The 19,507-nt window shown below is 41.1% G+C and overlaps 1 protein-coding gene across 2 annotated transcripts in view; it reads left to right on the forward strand.

Moving 5' to 3' along the window:
- hace1 (HECT domain and ankyrin repeat containing E3 ubiquitin protein ligase 1) overlaps positions 1 to 19,507 on the forward strand; it is a 34,159-nt gene that overhangs the window by 11,758 nt on the left and 2,894 nt on the right. Inside the window, exons 7-23 of one of the 2 annotated variants that reach the window (XM_070966605.1) lie at positions 3,245 to 3,327; positions 3,652 to 3,748; positions 3,849 to 3,950; positions 5,078 to 5,184; positions 6,238 to 6,388; positions 8,182 to 8,501; positions 9,714 to 9,782; positions 9,957 to 10,044; positions 11,519 to 11,630; positions 13,020 to 13,117; positions 13,250 to 13,337; positions 13,427 to 13,576; positions 14,256 to 14,452; positions 15,801 to 15,932; positions 17,382 to 17,480; positions 17,816 to 17,886; positions 17,971 to 18,084. In XM_070966605.1, the coding sequence (XP_070822706.1) occupies positions 3,245 to 3,327; positions 3,652 to 3,748; positions 3,849 to 3,950; positions 5,078 to 5,184; positions 6,238 to 6,388; positions 8,182 to 8,501; positions 9,714 to 9,782; positions 9,957 to 10,044; positions 11,519 to 11,630; positions 13,020 to 13,117; positions 13,250 to 13,337; positions 13,427 to 13,576; positions 14,256 to 14,452; positions 15,801 to 15,932; positions 17,382 to 17,480; positions 17,816 to 17,886; positions 17,971 to 18,084 (2,078 nt within the window). The remainder of the gene's footprint in view (positions 1 to 3,244; positions 3,328 to 3,651; positions 3,749 to 3,848; positions 3,951 to 5,077; positions 5,185 to 6,237; positions 6,389 to 8,181; positions 8,502 to 9,713; positions 9,783 to 9,956; positions 10,045 to 11,518; positions 11,631 to 13,019; positions 13,118 to 13,249; positions 13,338 to 13,426; positions 13,577 to 14,255; positions 14,453 to 15,800; positions 15,933 to 17,381; positions 17,481 to 17,815; positions 17,887 to 17,970; positions 18,085 to 19,507) is intronic. The other variant, XM_070966607.1, reaches the window with a different exon arrangement.

The raw sequence follows: 19,507 nt of genomic DNA on the forward strand, positions 1-19,507 counted from the left end.
GAACTGGTTCTGAGGTGTCGGTTACAGATGAGGGACGGCTCCGGATGGTTGTTAGCTGGACCAAGGATCAACAGCTGGCCGCAGGGTTTGGTTCGGTTGAGTCCGTGATGGACTATTTTAGACTGATAGTACAAATTAAGAGTCTGTTCGATGGCCGGTCGAAGAAGGCTACAAAATTAGTATTACTTGCCTAAATTTACTGATGTTTAAACAAAACGTTTGGCTAAACAAAAAGGTTAACTTGAAACTTGCGGCAAATTATAAGAATACGTCTTCTGAAGATAACTTACGCTACTCGGAATGGCTTGGAGCAGCTCGAAGACGAAAAACTTAAAGAGCAAAAATGACTGTGCAAAACTTAAGACAAAGAAGTAAGGAAAAGAACTCAGCTGAGAGTAACTAGACGTGGAAAGAAGAAAAATAAAAACAGAACTAAAAGACAAAACTAAACATAACGTAACATAACTTAAAACAAAACTGAGTAACACGCACTGAATTCATGCTGCGGCTGCAGACATTTAAATCTCGCTCCAGGGGCGTGTCTAATGGGCAGGCCGTTGAACATGTGAGACGCTTTGTGACGCGCAATCGCCTCAAGGAGCTGAACTAATCAATGATTCATACGAGGGGCTCATCTGCTTTTCACTATGGTCAATCACATATAATTTCAATGACAAATTTTCAATGACATTCCAACATTGTTCACAGCATGTATTAGACACTTCCTATGGTTGGGTGGCAACATTAAATGATAATCCTGGTACAGTTTCATCCCAACATGTATAATTACTCAATGTATAACTAATACCAAAAAATTAAAAAATAAAGAATAAAGAAATAAAGAAAGGCAGACTATATTTGCCAAGATGATTATCATCATTACGGTTACTTATCGATAAATGTGTCAAGTCAAGCATATTCAATCTGACGGTCAGGAACTTCTGGATGGCAGTATGGTTTTGTGGTGACAATTCAGACAAACTTTTATAAAACCGTTAAAATCACAACTTGGTCATACTTCAGGTCAGAGATACTGGAAAAACATCAATATTATGCGTACGACGAGTCCTGCAAGTTGGAAACATGAAAAGTTAAGTTTTCCTGGAGTATTGAGAAAAAGCACACAAACATATATCACCGGTTGCTTCAATGAATGTCCGGTTTACGACCCATCAGCATTTGCTGATGTTTGTGGATTCCTCTGAGGCATGTCATTTGTCTCATCCAGACAGTTTTATTGTCTTGAGCCCTTAGGGCTATTGGGGAAGAATTAGCCTTAACATGGGACATCTTGGGTAGGAGATGCCCTTGAGGTAAAGGCGTTGATCTCTTGGCTCTCTTCCCTCAACGTGTGAGAAGAGTAGTAGTTGAGCCAGACATCCTGTCTCTCGCCGAAATCACATTTCATTATAAGTAAACCAGATGGTCTATAATTCAATCAGTTGGCTGGTTTACACCTCCGTTTCTCATGAGAAGTCAGAGAGGGTAAGAGAAGGTCAGTTAGAGGCCAGTTCTGCTACAGGCCTGTAGTTTGAGGGTAGTAAATGTTAGATAGTTTTGCCTCAGTAAGAGTAACTACTTTCCTGTTCCCTCATAATACTTTTTGCATTCTCTTTGATCCGTATTTCTTGGGGAACTCGGCATCACCCATAGCCACTGGGTGTGGCTACAGCACACTGGCTGGTTATTCCTGGCTGTGGTTGTGAAGCTGAAACACAACTTGGCTATAGCTGCAATAGTGATTGTGATTGGCTGCCTACTATTTATAGCACCAAGGATAGTAAAACTGGCCAAAGACAGTGTTGTAAAGCTAGGTAGTGCCAGGATATGAATCTGCTGCTTCCATCAGATATGACAGATATGCGTGTTCAGGAATAGCTTCTCCAGAGAGCTTAGCCACCGGGTCCAAAGTAAGAACCCGCCCCTCACCAGATGCCAATAAAAATCCAAGTTGGCAAATACCGAAAATTGCTGAAATAGGTGTACTTTGCAACCAACTCACCACTATAACACATAAGTTGTTTGACCATGTCTTGCTTTGCATCAGCCCTGCAGTCTGGTGCACTGTGCAACATAAAATCATCAATGATTGTATTGCAGTTTAATTGACCATCACTACCTGGCCCAGGTACCAGTGCCACTGGTACCACAGAAGAGAACTTTGTGCAAAACGCAAAGAGAGTCTGCAATACTGTATGTGGTGGCACATCGCAGGAGTAGATCAATCTGTAGGGAAAGATTAAGAGCGTGGAAGAAGTACAGTTAAAGAACATTTGCAGAGAAGTAGCATGAGGAGAGTTTTTAATAACACCGTATCTGTTATGGAAACTGAAGTGTCAGTTTTTGTTTGGGTGAGAAAGTATTCAAACCAGCTCCGGTTAGCCATCATTCTGTTCTTAAGCCATCATCAGCGCTACACTTATATGACTGAGGAGAGGCAGTCCCTCCTCAGCTTTTATACATTTCAGGTTACATCTTACACTGTCAGCTCATTTCAAAGCAAGATGCACAACCGTTTGACATGATGGATGAACTTCTGACATAACATTCATTGTTCATTTCCTTTTCAAATCTGAATTGATTTATGCTTCTGTCCCTTCTTATCAACAACAGTCAGGCAGGTGCCATTATTTATAGACTTCCTCTTTTCCTCAGACACATGTACACAGGAGAAGTCCAGCAACTCTGCAGGTTGAACGCATTCATCCTGAGTTACATACAGTTAGTTTCCCAGCAACTTAATACTATATATTAATACAATATATAACAGTACAGTTGCTAATTTCCCTCCAGCAGATTTGCAGACCAAAAAGATCTTTTAAGCCAATGCATCTTTGTCACTTTACTGCACCTGCATAGGCCCTGCATGTGGTTGGGGTTAGACCCATTAGATACATATGTGTGACAGTATTGTAATGATGCAGCCTGGTGGTTGAGTTCCCTACTGTGGCCATGGCATTAGACAGCCACAGCAGAGGGCACGCCCACTTGTGCTGTGCTCACAGCTAGTAGATGGAGCTCCTGTCCGAGCTTGGCCTTCCTCTGGAAATATGAACAATAAGCCAGAAAACCTAATTTTACAATCTTTTCACCCTCTTGATACTTTGCCATTTTAGAATTACTATTCATATTGTACTTAAGTGTTGTTGATTGTTGACATCTGTTATTTTTGTTTTTTTTGTTATCCAATTTTCAGTTTGATATTTCTGTGCATCTGATATGAGCATATGTTATTTCTGCTCAGACGGTGTTGTGTCTTCTGGACAGTGGAGCTGACATCAACCGGCCAAACGTCTCTGGAGCCACGCCTCTGTACTTTGCCTGCAGGTAACATCATCAGACATGTCATTGTAATGTTGGTTGTTCATAGTTAGGTCTCTTCTGACCTCTTTCACACTTCCTCTTTACTGTTCAGAGGTAGAGATTCACTGATCCATCTACATTTCCAAATCTGTCAGACTCTGTCTTTACCCACAGGAGTTGGCTTGTCACAGTTATTAATTTACATGTCAGAATACTAAAATAATCCTGTAATAACCCAGCGATTGTCATATTCTAACATCCCCACAGATGGCTTTGCATGACAAAGAGCCAGTATTTTATAGTCCATTACTCCAGTCGTATTGAAACCTGTCTTGTGTTGTTCTGTAGCCATGGCCAAAGAGACACAGCACAGATCCTGCTCTCCCGAGGTGCCAAATACCTCGCTGACAAGAATGGAATCACTCCTATGGATCTCTGTGTGCAGGTGAGTTTTTCACTACCTTTTCACTTTTCATGCACTTCAGGCTTTGTCCTCTTATTGTCATGTTGTTCTGTTTATTTTGAGCTCCTGTGTGTGTGTTCAGGGTGGATATGGGGAAACCTGTGAGATCCTCATCCAGCATCACTGCAGACTGTTCCAGACCCTCATCCAGATGACACAGAATGATGATATTAAAGAGAACATGGTATGACCACTTCGTCTCGATATGCATTTCTGTTGATGTGATGCATGTATAAAATGTATTGAACGTTTTAGTTGCCTTTAGGGACATTTTCCGGTATAAAAACCAACCTTGTTGGGATCAGTAGTCCTCGTGGGGACCAAAGCCTGGTCCTTATGAGGCAAAACTGAGGTCCTGATTAAGGTTAGGGGTAAGGTGTGTTATTGAGGTTAGGTTAAAGTTAGGATGAGGCATTAATTGTTATTTATGTTTATACCATGGTCTGGGTGAATACTCGATTCTGATTGGCTGCAGGGTGTCCGTTAAAAAGTGTTATAGGACACCTATAAAAAAAGTTCCGGTCAAATAGCCTGATTGTTCCAAAGTATTGCGCTGGCCCAAATGCTAGTTGGTAACCGTGGCAACAGAAACTCAGAACATACGTTAACATGTGTTATTTCACAGTGCATTTCATTTTAAATAGTTCGTCGCCTGTCTTTCTGTCTTGTTTACCTTACTTACTTGCTTGATACAGAGTGAATGGTGGATAATATTTATAAAAACGATTTAGGATAGACTTACTTGCTTGATACACATTTAATGATCAGAGTGAATGGTGAATAATATTTCTTGCAATAAAAACGATTTAGGAAACTATCTGTGGACTTTGATTCTTTGAAACAAAATTTCGCATCATCCTCTGGACACACAAGCGATAAGAGGTGCACTTGCCCTCTGACATGATACTTTGTATCATGTAACATAACGTTAAGCAATCATCTCACTTCCCTCCACTGATTAGGCCTAATATAACAGCTGCGGCCGACCGAGCTGCAGGTTCTGTGGCCAGAGCCGGTTACCTTGGCAACGCGTCACAATGAGAGATATTAAATAGTCCACTCAGCCGCTTCTTGTGAAGAACTTACGATTTGAACGGTAAAAAACAACATTAACGTATTAATAATTGATTTAATATTTATTTCTTTCGTAAGTGACCATGGTATAAGCGGGATAAACCACTTTGCGTCGGACAGTTGCTTCCGCGAAGTCCATTCATTTTTGATAATGGACACCTCGTCGGGCATTATCCCTTACTTAACGTTGTGTGTGTGTGTGTGTGTGTGTGTGTGTGTGTGTGTGTGTGTGTGTAGCTCAGACAGGTTCTGGAGCATGTCTCTCAGCAGAGTGACAGTCATTACCAGAGGATCTTGACCAGTCTTGCTGAAGTGGCAACCACCAATGGACACAAGCTTCTCAGGTATGTACATATTTAATTTACATTACATTACATTTGCTCAGTTTTTCTTATTTGTTGTATGTTATTATATATTGATCTTGTTGTATAGCCATTATTGTAACTAACATTTACACTGTACTAGTTTTAAACAGACTTAATCGTAGTGTTATAGGTAGGACTCGTTCTGGGAAAAACTTACTGGCTATTCTCTTTATTTCTGAGAGTGAGATGCTCAGATCATCGTGTATATAGATGGCCAACATGATGACAACATGAAACATATTTATTGCCCCCTGGTGGCTGACTGCAGTATAGGTCATAAACCCTGCCCCTTCTATGTTAAATACTAGTCAAGTAATTTTTTCCAAAGTTGGTGTCTGTTATTTTAGGTAGTTCTTATCACACTGATGTATGTTCAAATGCTCATTTTTCTGATGAACCTGGTTTTAACGAGTCATTTGATGCTACATAAAGGTGGTGTGACATCATGATTGACAGCTGAGTCCTGTTCATGGTTGAGTTGGGCAGAACCTAAGTACCACTAATTCATCCCAATAACCAGTTTGAAAGGAAATCCAGCCATTTAGTGAACTGAGATACAGTTTCAGATTCACATTAAAAATCAAGGTTTAAAAATCTAATCTAATGATTTAGGGAATTTGTTTAAATGTGTCACATAACTAGTAATCTTAGTTAAATTAGTTAATGTGTAACTGTATATTTCAGCAGTTTTCCCCCTTTAGACATTTCTGAGATGTCTTCATGTGTCACAGCATTGTGACAGTCAGCACCTCACAGGAAAGATTATGCCTGAGAGGAAATAGAGGACCAAAGATGTTTGAAAAGGTTCAGTGTTCCTTGTTTGATTCAGCTGAATCTGAGGAATTGGTGCTCCTGCCCGTCACTGACTGCAGACGTGCAAACAATCACACACAGCAAATATTTCAATATGATGCCTCCCTCCATTGCAGCTGTTTCATCTGAGTGTGTTTCATTTTGTGTAGTTACTTTTCAATTTGAGTAGTAGTGCTAAGATGTGCTTCGGTCCCTCCTTTTCCCTCTGTCCCTCCTCAGCCTGTCCAGCAGTTTTGAGGCTCAAATGAAAAGCCTGCTGAGAATTGTTCGTATTTTCTGCCATGTGTTCCGCCTGGGGCCCTCATCACCCAACAATGGCAATGACATGGGCTACAATGGCAACAAGACGCCTCGCAGCCAGGTCTTTAAGGTTAGTAGGAGGTGTTTACAGTGTACTGTAATCTGTAGGTGTTGTAAGAACCACTGAGGAGGCTGCTGGGATTGAAGTTGTGTATGTTCTGTGTTAATTGCAAAAATGTGAAATTAAAATGCAGAGAAAGCTTCATTTTTCAGTTCAAACTAAGTAATATATCAAAATTCATCATCAGTTGTACTTTTTAAATCATGATTTGGTTAATGCTTAAATGATGCTTAAAGCTTAATTCATGAGAAAAGTATGAAAAAAATCTGCACACTGTTTATTGCTCCCATAATATTTCTATGACTATGGCTGTGCAGTGTTCTGATAGGTCAAAGATATCCATCAAGCATAAAACAACACCAACAGACGTGGGATGTCATATATCTGTGTATCCGTTCAACTAAAACATCAACAAGAATCGACTAGACTGGGTCATAATCATAAAGTCCTGCATGTCAAATACGATGACATGAAACTCTGCAGTGTCAAGGTAGCTGCGCCTTTACATTTCATCTGTCACTGAATGAAAATCGGGTAGATTTTTACTGAGTCAAGGAGTCAGGGTTAGGCGATAAAACTTTCTATCATGGTTCATGTCATTCTGTGTCACAACATAGATATAGAGAATGCATGATGTTGTTCTGTGTAACTGTATGTAGAAACAGCACATTCTCTGGAAATTCAGTCAGTTTATGATAAAATTCCATAAGAGTTTGTTGTTGACTAGTCCAGCAATTACATACCTGACAAATGAAGGTCCTTCCAATCTTTTAGATGTAATATTGTCAGAAAGCATTTCTGTTCAGTGAGTTGCAACACTGCCTGTAATCACCTGACACAACAAAGATATGGAAGGAGTATAGATGGTACAACAAAATCTCCAACAGTATGACAAATTTCACAGGATATATTTCAATATCACCCAACCCGAAATGGTGTCATCATGCTTGAGGGGTTGGGATGGTGTCATTGTTTGAACACTACTCTGATTTCACCTAGAAAATATCTTCAACTCACAACAAGGAGGAACTAGCTCTGCATTATAATATTGTGGCCTTTTCTTTATATGGCACATGGTTGCACATCCATTTGCTAATTGTAAGGACTCCATAAAAGCTTTATTGTTATATCACCTCACATGATTTTGCTTTGACATAAACTTTTTTTATCTAGCCACACAGATAGTTCTGGTTTTCTTTTCTTTCAGACAGTGAAGATGAAGAGTGTTCATTAGGAGTGTTTTCCTCTATATAAAGGTTTTCTACTGAACTACAAACCTCAGAATGTGGATTTGTTCTTTAGTTTTTGTTATCTGTTATGAGCTCTACAAACAAAAATCCGTCCATCTCCATTGTCTTGATATGGAGGCAAAAAATAATCAGAAACAATCAGAGATTGAAAACGTCATATGCAGCACAGCTCTCTGTGGCTAGGTAGGACAAGAGGTCAGTAAACAAATGTGTATTTTTGTAATTTGGTGACCCTGGAAAAGCAAACACTGTTCTGGTGTTTGACTGGCTGTTCTCAGGTCCCTGACAGTCCTGATAATGTTCCTGAAAATGACCTGAGGTAGACTCCGTTCTTTCTTGGCTTGTACTCGGTGAGACAGAGGGCATTCTTTGGGGCATTTCTTTCTTTGAAATTAGTCTTCCAGTCCCAGATAACGTGAAAATGGCCCTAAAACTTTAAATGGAGCTTTGTAAAACCTGCAGACACCCTGAAGGTCAAAGTCACTCCTGCCATGAAATGTCCTCATGGATCATTCCATCTGCTTTGTCTTTGATCCAGTGTCTCTCACCCAGTCTGTCTCTCTGCAGCCTCTGGAGCTGCTGTGGCACTCTCTCGATGAGTGGTTGGTGCTCATCTCCACAGAGCTGGACAGGAACAGGAAGAACCCGTCCTCCTCCACATCCAGCAGCGACATAGCCTCTCTGTTTCTCAAACAGCGGGAGGCTGACCACTCTGGCTCTATGCCAAAGCTCCCCTCCTTACTGGACCCTCAGATTGTCATGGAGACTGAGGCGTACGCCGATGGGGAGGACGTTATATCCATGACAGCCAATCGTCTCAGCGCTGTGATTCAAGCCTTCTATATGTGCTGCTCCTGTCAGATGCCACAGGGGTTTGTGCTCTGCCTTCATCTGTCAGCTGTCACACAGTGTCTCATCAAAATACAAAGAGCATCGTTTAACCTGGAGAGCAATAATAATCAGCTGTGATCCAAACAGATCTCTTGCAGTACCACAGTGACATTTTTGTTTTTGCAGGTTCACAATCCTGCTTTGGTATTACCACTGCCACTGCTGACACGAGTTCATGGCCACTAATATACTGCTGTTCTATTGCTGATACTTTTACTTTTCACACATCCACCACTTCTGTTGCTGGCACCACTACCACTACTACTGCTGTACTAATACACTGATTTAGGAAGAAGCCTGCCCACTGCTGTTCTTATAGTATTACATTAGCACCCATCTGCAGGCTCATAATCTAACATCTTGTCTACACTGTCTGTGCAGCGAAAGCAGCAGCAGCTTCAGTCCTGTGTCTGCGTCACACCAGATTTGTTCTCACACAGCACTGCACTGGTCTAAGATGCATTTTGGCAGCACTCAGGTCAAAATGCAATCACTGCAGTTGCTGAAGAAAATAGACCGGAAACCTAAAAAGACAGATCAAGTTGCAGCAGGTTTGAAACAGCTGTAGTCACTAAAGCGTAACGCATGCGAGGTGGACGACTGAAACACATGTCCTCTGCAGACAGCCTCTATTCCCCTGGTGGGAATTGTCACTCTGTAATCTCTGCTGTGCAGATCTTGGTGTATCGTTGTGGACAAGGACATAAACACTCTATCCCTCGATTGCGTACATCTCCATAGATCTGCATTCATAGCAAACTACTGCTAATTACTACCACATAATATCACTATTTCTTTCTCTCAATATTTAGCTTCCAAGAAGTTGAGACAGCTTCCACTGTGACCAGCCCTGCCTCATCTACCTCCTGTTTGCTCCCACATTCATCTCTCTTTGTTTTAACCCTTCTCCAGGTCCATAATTATATTCAATTAGATCAGTAAAGATGCTCAGTTAACAGCAAATAGAGACCTGTTATTGACATGCCTGCTGAAGTGAGCTGTCTTTCTGTTTTTGTTGCTCTAGCTCTTTTCATCAGCATTCCAGATATGTGATGTCTGATCATTTTCACTTTAGTGATTTTGCCATTTCAGATGGAAATGACTGATCTAATTGTAAAACAAATGCTGTTGCCAAGATGTTGTTTCTCACTCCATCTTCTTCACTCTTCACCTCTCTCCCTCTCATCACCCAGAATGACGTCTCCTCGCTTCATTGAGTTTGTCTGCAAGCATGATGAGGTGCTCAAGTGTTTTGTAACCAGGTGAGTCAATGTGGCCCTGTGCCATGCTTCAAAATCCTCATGCAGTGCAGAGAGACTGAGTATCGATCTGGCAACTTCTTTTCCTCTTAATTTATTTCCACGCTGGTCTCTTTGTTCCCTCACTTCCCCATCTTGTTTATCTCTCTGCTCATCTCTCTGCCTCCCCTTTTTCAGGAATCCAAAGATCATCTTTAACCACTTCCACTTTCTCCTGGAATGTCCAGAGTTGATGTCACGCTTCATGCATATTATTAAGGGCCAGGTAAGACACAATGAATTATTTGATTAAATGCTTTGAGGGACTTGATACGGAAGCACAAGTTTAGAAGCTAATTTCAGTCCATCAGAAAATATTGTCTGTTCCTTATTGAGCAAAACTTTAACTAAAACTAAACTTTTTCTCATATGAATTTGAATGTTTTCTTCTTATAGTCAGTTTCTAATGGTCTATTGCAACACTGTTAGACGTGGCAATATACGTTAGATTTAGTATAGGCATAGTGTATATGCGGTACCAAAATATCTTTATTCTGCTCCCACATTTATCATTCATTCAGTCTTTCTTGAATTGATTAAAGCTGCAGTAGGTAACTTGTATAAAAGTCATTTTTTGTCATATTTGCTAAAACTGTCGCTATGCTCAGATAGCAGTACATGAAACATTAATTGATTAGTCATTTGATAGAAATGTAACAGGCAAGTAGTTTCAGACTGCTTGAAGTCATGTAGGAAGCCAACTTCTTCAATGTGAGAATTTGATTATTTTCTCTGTTCATATCATTGTAAACTTTGAGACCAAACACGTATTTAAAAAATCTAGACAGATTAATCAATAATGTGAATAAGCATTAGCTGCAGTATTTGTCTCTGAATGTGAATCTAGTTCATTTTTCAACTGTAAAATGTGCCCCACTGTACCCATTATACTTACAGTTTTTTACAAAATAATTCCAAATTCAAGGTATTCTTACCAAAAATTATTTGTTGTATGTGTTCCTGTAGAAGACCAGACTAGCGATTTCTCATAATTAGATTTTATAAAACATTTACATAGCACTCTATTGGAGTCAAGGTAAACATACCACACTGTAGCACCAAAAGTATTTACCTTGTTCGTCATTTTCTACTTGGAAAAGTACCTCTGTGTCTTTATGTTTGTGTCTTCAGGGACTTTATAGAAAGTGACTTTGAAAGTCCCCCCGTCTTCACTTCAGGATCATTTAACAGTATTACGACCATGGCGATAACACTTGTCTTAAGTTCCATTTATATGGCTTCATAAATTTTAAGTGCTGCTCCAAGTTGTGTGCTGTTCACTCACTCTTCAGTATTCATATTTGAGCCGCAGCGTTCGAGCCTCGTTACCCATGGATTATGGCTCGCCTGGGAGTAGGCCCTTATTTTAATTACAGACTTTAACCTGTGAATTTGATTTCATCTCCTGATTCCTCTCTTGGTACGCCCCGCAGCCCAAGGGAGAAAAGCGTTTCTTTCTCTTCCACGCTCATCCTTCACTCTACCTCCAACGCTTACAGAACAAAGGCATACATTATGCAAATAGAGCCCAGCCTCATCTCTGTATTACAGACAAGTATTTTAGCACAGAAAGCTCTCAGAGCTGTCAGTTGAGACTGAAAAATCCACAGTCTGTGAGTTAAAAGCACAGCGAAGTGGTAATTAGTTTAGGAAAGTGCTGTGCAGTGTGGGATGTCTTGAAGTCTTGTTTTCCTCCTCAGCCCTTCAAGGATCGCTGTGAGTGGTTCTATGAGCATCTGCTGGCTGGCCAGCCAGACTCAGACATGGTTCATCGTCCAGTCAACGAGAACGACATCCTGCTCATCCACCGAGGTACTGACTGCGTTCACCACCATACACTTCCACTGTTCATGTATAAAGAGAAGATCATGCCAAAGTCCACTCACTGGTGTAATTAACACTCCAGTGTAATGTTGCCAGGCTTATTGGCTAATGCACAGAGAATGTGCCAGCTGTTGGTACACTGTGAACATTTAGTCTCATTTTAGGATGAGGCCAAAGCTGAACCTTATCGATTGACTTTGCAGATAATAAAACCAGGAGTTTGAGGGCCTATAATACTGTCAGACATCTCATAGTACACTGTCATCTCCCAGGAGCGCACTTGCATGCTGGCTCCATGCTCCATTTTGTGCTATGCATTAATGTCTTGCTGCAGTCTGGAAATTATTCAAACAAATCATTGGCAATATTTACTATTTAATAAGTTAAAGGTCCTCGAGTTTATTCCACTACAGCCTGCATAATATGCATGCACACCTTCCAGGTTTCCAGTTGTTCTGGGGACATTTCTCTCACAATTGTCTGCCTCCCTGTGCTGCATTTCTTGAGCTATACTAGAATACATACAGCTGAATATCCGAATCAGCCAAAACTGGAAAATGAATCCTCGCCCACAACATCCACTGCACTCACATTTTGGTTGCCATTTTTATTGTTGGAGTAGCTAGTTTGGAATGCAAGCATGGAGAACAAGGGAGTTTTGTTTTTGAGGATCAGCACACCCCCAGTTACCCAGAGGTGGACACCAGAAATCTAAGATGAAATAGGCTGTAGCTCTTCCTTTCCCCCAACTATGTCATGGTGCATGTGAAGTGACAGCGCTGGAACCAGTTGAACAGATTGTGCAGCCAGAGAACTCAGTTTGCTCTGTGAATAGAGCACAAAGAATTTATTGCATCAGTTGACTACATTTACAATCAACACTGATTGACATCCACATGATGACCATGATGATTGATTCTATGCTCACCCATTCACACACACCAATGACACAGCCATCGGGAGCAATTTGGAGTTCAGTTTCTTGCCCGAAGACACTTCGACATGCCGACTGAGGGGGCAGGGGATCGAACCACCGACCTAGTTCTTAGTCCCACAAATGATTCCCAGCAACATCCAGTGTGGATGTTAGTTGTGAGTGGTAGGATCCAACTGCAAAAGTAAAGACGCTGCTTGGCTGCTTGAAAATTGTGTGATAAAGTGATCAAATCTGAAGTTCTTCAGGGTGTGGATGTATGGCAATAAGCAAGGTGACTATAAATTGCCAGCGTGTAAATGTTGTTAGTTCTGTGTATGAAAGAGAGAACAGAAAACTTGTGGCTCTAACCCACCACCATATTTACCTCCTATTCTCTCCATCTTTTTGTCCTTGAAGTTTTGTTATAGGTGCACTAATTATATTTTTCTTCATACTTACAGACTCCATATTCAGGAGTAGCTGTGAGATGGTATCCAAGTCCACCAACGAAAAACTCAAACAGGGTATCGCTGTTCGCTTCCATGGTGAGGAGGGGATGGTGAGTTTCTAAATTCTATGACACTGCCTGAGTTCTCAGTGCTTTCTGTTGGCCTGTTTCTGCTCTCAGCTGATGGATTCATTTCCTCCAAAGCAGTGACCTGTTATGGTTTGGGTCTTCTCTGTGTTTCAGGGTCAGGGTGTGGTTCGGGAGTGGTTTGACATCCTGTCCAATGAGATCATCAACCCAGACTACGCTCTGTTCACTCAGTCAGCTGATGGTACATGACGTGTTGCTATCACATTTGAATGACAAGCAAATTTCATCACGGAGAGTGAAGATGTGTGTTTATGTGTGTGTGATGTACAGGTACCACTTTTCAGCCCAACAGCAACTCATCAGTGAACCCAGACCACCTGAACTACTTCCGGTTCGCAGGTCATATCCTGGGCCTAGCTCTGTACCACCGGCAGCTGGTCAACATCTACTTCACCCGCTCCTTCTACAAACACATACTGGGTAAAAGAATGCAGGCTTATGTATAGATAACGCTCAGATTACTGTACAGGTTGACTGTAGCAGCATGTAGCAGCATCACTTTTACTGACTCCATGGTGACATCATATTTCCAGCTCACATGACCTAAAGCTTCTGGGAGTCTGATCACATTCATCCAAAATGGAAATAAGAGAAGACATTTTTTTGTTTATCATGAATGCTGAAAGTGCGGTTCTTATATCCTTGGAACACTGAACCTTTCTTCTGTCCGTTCATGTACAGATATTTGATCTGTGTTAATAAACAGATAATTTGGAAATGATAGAAATGTTTTTATGAAGAATGTTCTTCCTCTGTAAGTATGTTACTACACACAGATTATTTTAGCATTATGGAAATACTGCCTTTTTGTGAGATATTTTATTTGTAATATTTTGGCCTTGATTATTCTAGATATTTAATTGCTCAGAGAAAAATTGTATTATTCAAATTGGAAGATTTGAAGATTTCAGAAGATCCTGAAATGAAGAAGAATCTGAGGGAAATGGAAATGTCAAGCCCTACTGAGGATGAAATGTGAAATTTGGCTGACATTTTAAGCATTATGTGTCTGACTTCCTTCACTTTTGGTAAGGTGTAGTGTCCTGATCCAGTGCTCTTGACTTTTTACTAGATTTAGTGTATGTTGTGTGTTTTCCAGGCATCCCTGTCAACTATCAGGATGTGTCATCCATTGATCCAGAGTATGCTAAGAACCTGCAGTGGATTCTGGACAACGACATCAGTGATCTGGGTCTGGAGCTCACCTTCTCTGTTGAGACGGACGTGTTTGGGGCGATGGAGGAAGTACCACTCAAACCTGGAGGTACCAGCATCCTGGTCACCCAGGACAACAAAGTGAGTCACCAGAAGCACAGTCAGAGGCATGACGTCGGTGCTGGGTGGTAACACTTTATTTTACATACATATGCCTCTGATAAGTTTGAAGTTAATTAGGTTTTCTGGAAAACACTCTGAATTTATACTAATTATAGGTCAAATAAAGACAAACCCAGTAGAATAGTTTTGTTTATCCCGGAGCTCAGGTCCCCTAGAAGTGGTCGTCAGATGTTTATTGATAGGAAATAATAAAAAAAATGAAATTCTTCTTTACGAACTGATACATTTCACTAATTTTCACTAATAATGCCTTTTACAGCTCTTGTCCCGGTAAGGTAACCAGCCCCTATCTATTGAAGTATGTTGCAGCACATCCTGTATGTAAATGCATAAATAGCCAGGCAGCAGATATTTGCATGTGTTTGAAAGCAGTTCAGTTAAAGTACAAGGCCTTGTCAACAGTCATTCAGATCTGCTTATTTTGCATCTGAATGTGTGGCGACCAAGATTGAAAACGGCTTACGACAGTGGTTCTCAAACTTCTTCTGGCATGTCCCCCCTTCAGAAGCCTCCACCCCCCTGCAGTAGCTCTATGTGGGCCCACCCCCCCACTTTGAGTACCACTAGTTCACAATATTATTTGAAATAGTCACAATGTCTTTGAGTTTTTAAAGACAGGGTGCTCGTTTTTTTGGTTTTCCTTGTTTCCCTTTTCTCTTTTGGTTCTGTGAATATCAGGACAGGAGCCTTACATGTATGTTGTTCATGACAAATTGAATCAGTCTAAACATCTCAGAGCACTCGTGGGTGTTTATGTATGGAGTTGGTTGCGGTCAATCATTGTCCATATGGGCAAACTATCATTCCCAAACAATAGTGTCATTATTAGAATAATGTGACATTTATTTAAGCCATATGTTTCATTCAACCCTAACTTGAATCTACCAATAACCCCTGTCCTCTTTTCCTCAATTTTTGTTTTCAAATTTAATCCCAGAAAGTACTTGAATTTTTTCTGTTAAAAGTCTGATGAGAACATTGGACATTGAGTTGAGTATTTTTGTGGTGTCATGCTGCAGCAGTGTGGCTGAAGGTGGCGTTAATGACCAGCCTAAGCTCCCCTCCAATATATTCATACATAGTTGGTCTCCTATGAGCGATTGATCTCTCTCCTCCAGCTTATTGCCTGGAAGAGTCCTCATTAGACGGTGCAGTACCGCGGTGTTCCTGCAGATGGCACTGTCTTGTAAAGCAGAGAGCCATCCAGCAGGAGCAGGAAGAATAACTATGTATGAGCTCTGTCTCTTTCCCTTGTCCGTCAGTATTTCTGGAGGACTTTGATCTATGTGTGTGTGTCCTCTCTCAGGCTGAGTACGTCCAGCTGGTGACAGAGCTGAGGATGACGCGAGCCATCCAGCCTCAGATAAACGCCTTCCTGCACGGATTCCACACCTTCATCCCTGCCTCGCTCATCCAGCTTTTCGACGAATATGAATTGGTTAGTCGTCCTCCTCAGACCTCCCTGTCCTTCCCTACTTTTCCTCCTTCTGCCCCCCCCCCCCCTTTGTCTCTTGCAGTTGGTATTCTCCTTGTTCCCTTTGCCTGCTGCCTGCTCAGTTCTGATGCAGGGATTGATTAGCCATGTTTGGTGAAGGGAGGTGGGAGGTCTTGGGTCACCTTGAAGCCCCTCCCTCTTCTCCAACTCCATTAGAGGGTTTTTTTCTGTGTGTCAGCAGAACTCCACATTCTTTTGAGGATCAATAGTGTAGCATGTTGATTATCCCACCCTGGATTTGTTGGACATGCCTCAGTCATGCTGTCATTGCAGGGCAACTGGCAACTGAACGGCCTGTTTTGTGTTTTCACAGCACAACAGCTGTTTCACTGTCACTGCTGCTGCTATCACCAGTGTGAATGTTAGTAGAGTTTATAGTAAGAAGAAGAAGAAGAAACATACTTTATTTATCACGTCACACAAGTGAGTTACACTACACGCCATGCTTCTCGTGAAATTATATTTCCGCATTTGACCCATCCTCGGACTGTCGATCCTCTGCGGCAGACCAGGAGCGGTGGGCTGCCAGCTGCCAGCCGATGCCGGTGCCCGCACACCCATCTTTTTTTGTCACCATTGGTCAGGTGGTGTTCTTCTTGCATGTTTTTAGTGGGGGTTATTACAGAGGAAACAGGGAACATGCAAACTCCACACAGAAAGGCCCCTTTTTTTCCTCGAGCAGCAGCCACCAGCGGCCACAGCGGGATTCGAACTGGGGATCTTCTAGCTGTGAGGCGACAGTGTTACCACTTGAGCCACCGTGCTACCCAAAGGATGGCAATATCCTATATTATTCTGATTCTCAACAACTCCCATGTGTAGAGCCAAACCTACACTGAATCTGTCGACTAACAAGTTATTTGTGTATATCCAAAGCTTCATATATCTTATTCCTCCGTGGCATAAAGTTTCATTGTTCCTACACACACTGTTCTACTGGACTAACAATAAAACTATGTATTTATGAGATCTGATGAAAAATTTACAACTTCAATAGCAACCAATTGGCCTGGATGCCACAGACAGGGTAGAGAAGTCATAAAATATTGAGTGACAGACCAACTCGTTGTTGGCTTGGGTGTGCTCATGGGATTTGTTGACAATGTGAAAAATACAGAATAACACCAGGCTTTGATAAATGAAGCCAAAGGTCTCACATGCTAAATTTGTCTAAACACAAGCAACAGTGCAAGAATTGTACCTAAATACAATAAAAAATAAATCAAATGACCTCTATGCCAGGAGGATATGAAATGTGAGAAAAATTGCAACGGAGGAAGGACTACTTCACCAAGCATGGTGTGTGTGTGCATGTACTATGTGGTGTTCTTTTAACATGTGTTTTTCGCTGTAGTTTTTCTTCATGCTGTATGTGTGTGTGTGTGCATACAGGAGCTCCTGCTGTCAGGGATGCCAGAGATCGATGTGCAGGATTGGTGTCGGAACACTGAGTACACCAGTGGCTACGACTCCCAGGAGCCAGTCATCCAGGTGGGTTCTTCTTCTTCCAGCCTGACACACTGAATCCTTTAAGACTAAACAATTATGTTTCACTTCAGTCATCTAGGTTTATAGTGATGTTGATCTTTACCACTGAGGTTGTCTAAGCCTTAGGCACAGGTTTTTTATAACTTTAATTATATCTAATTTCATTAGAAAGATGATATGGATGATGTTGAAGAAACTGGTTGAGAAGAAATAGCTCAACATTTTCCAACAGTACTCAGTACCAGAGACCAACAAACAGAACCACCTCCCCTTCTGGGTTATCTGACTCTCTGTGTCTTCCTGTTAGTCGTGCTTAACCTATCTGCAACTTTTTGCAGTGGTTCTGGGAGGTGGTGAGGAACCTGACCCAGGAGGAACGGGTTCTTCTGCTTCAGTTTGTCACCGGAAGGTTTGTTTACTGAATTTCCGCTGTGGTTGTTGATATAGGAAAATGTGTGAATGTCTGTTTCAGTAAAGTATCCTTCTCTATCAGTTCCAGGGTTCCTCATGGGGGCTTTGCCTACCTAATGGGTGGCAGCGGTTTACAGAAGTTCACTGTTGCAGCAGTGCCATACACCTCCAACCTACTGCCTACCTCTAGTACCTGGTAATGACTCTATTTATACTTGTATTTACCCAGTTTATTCAAGCCTGCAGTATGTGAGTCTGGAATTTTTTTTGAGTCCTTTTTGAGGTGTTCATTCTTTTATCCTTGACTGACATGGTCTCATTTTCTCAGATGAATTGAAACTAATCTAAACAGCTGCCGGTACAGCAAATTTTCCATTGTGTGTCTTTGCCATGTAATAACAATAATAATTTCCTCTGTAGTTTTCTAAAAATATAGTATTAGCTTCTAGCTATAGTATTAGCTTCTAAGACAAATAAGTAGTTTGAGTTTCTAAGCAGTAGTTCTTTAAAAGAACAGTTCAAATCTTGATAACTAACTGACAGAGATCAATTTAAACCCAAGTAGACATCTTTTCTTTATATATTTGTTGAATTGTTTGCTTACAAACAAATTTAAATTTTTTTCGCATGTTCAGATGTCTTTCTGTGCACTGACTAAGATGCTAACTAGAATTAATTATTTGGGCGTGTACTAATTCAACCCTCTCCATTTTGCACTAAATTATATTGAAATTTTCAGGAACCTTTCTGTGAATTTAAGATTATGAATCAGTTTTTATAGTTTTTATCAGAAATTATGAGAAACTGGGACCTGTAAAAGCATTATTGAGTAGTTTGTCTTAAATATTTGTGTTGTGAGTTGCAATCCCAATTTTATTTTTATAATGCAAAATTTAAGATTACATTTAAAATGTGTATTTCTGAAGGAGAAATGAGCCTTTCAATCTCAGAGTTAAACTATTTGATTCTGGTTGACAGTATTTGATCAAACTACAGCAACATGTTTCCTGTTCCTATCACATTTCAAACTAAATCTAAATTCAAAGGACACAGTTGACTCTGACTATGAACAACAGTAAAATAACAATATGAAGAATATTAAATGAGCACTGTCTTCTGTCTTTGAACTCCATCTCAAAAGTGCTCAGAGTTGGAATTGTGTCAGACTCGCCTTAAATGTCCTTTCAGCCCTTCAGCGCTGTACATTCTACTGTGTTGGCAAAGATGCTCAACAGTACTGCCAGAGTTGTAGTTTTATTCTTCAACAGGCGAAACTGAGCACTCTAATGACCCCTCTCTTTAAGCAATGAATAAATAGAACCACCACTCTACTCTAGCCTTAACTGAGGGACATTTGACAACTAGTACTAAGCACCAGAGGGCAGTATGTCCCTTCTTTGTTGTTAGCACTGGGCAGTGGTATGTCATACACTAATTTGAACACAGGGAGAGGTCTCTGCATGCTGGTATGTGCAACAGGTAATTTATATTGCCGCCGGCCTTTCTTTTGGATGGGTATGAGAGCACTTCTCCACTGGCTAGATAGATCGTTACGACCACAGGATTCCACTGAGTTGACTCTGTCCACCCCACTCCCCCCCATTTTATTCCTCTCTGCA

The sequence above is a fragment of the Chaetodon trifascialis genome, chromosome 7 (genome assembly GCF_039877785.1).
Source record: "Chaetodon trifascialis isolate fChaTrf1 chromosome 7, fChaTrf1.hap1, whole genome shotgun sequence".
Taxonomy (NCBI): domain Eukaryota; kingdom Metazoa; phylum Chordata; class Actinopteri; order Chaetodontiformes; family Chaetodontidae; genus Chaetodon; species Chaetodon trifascialis.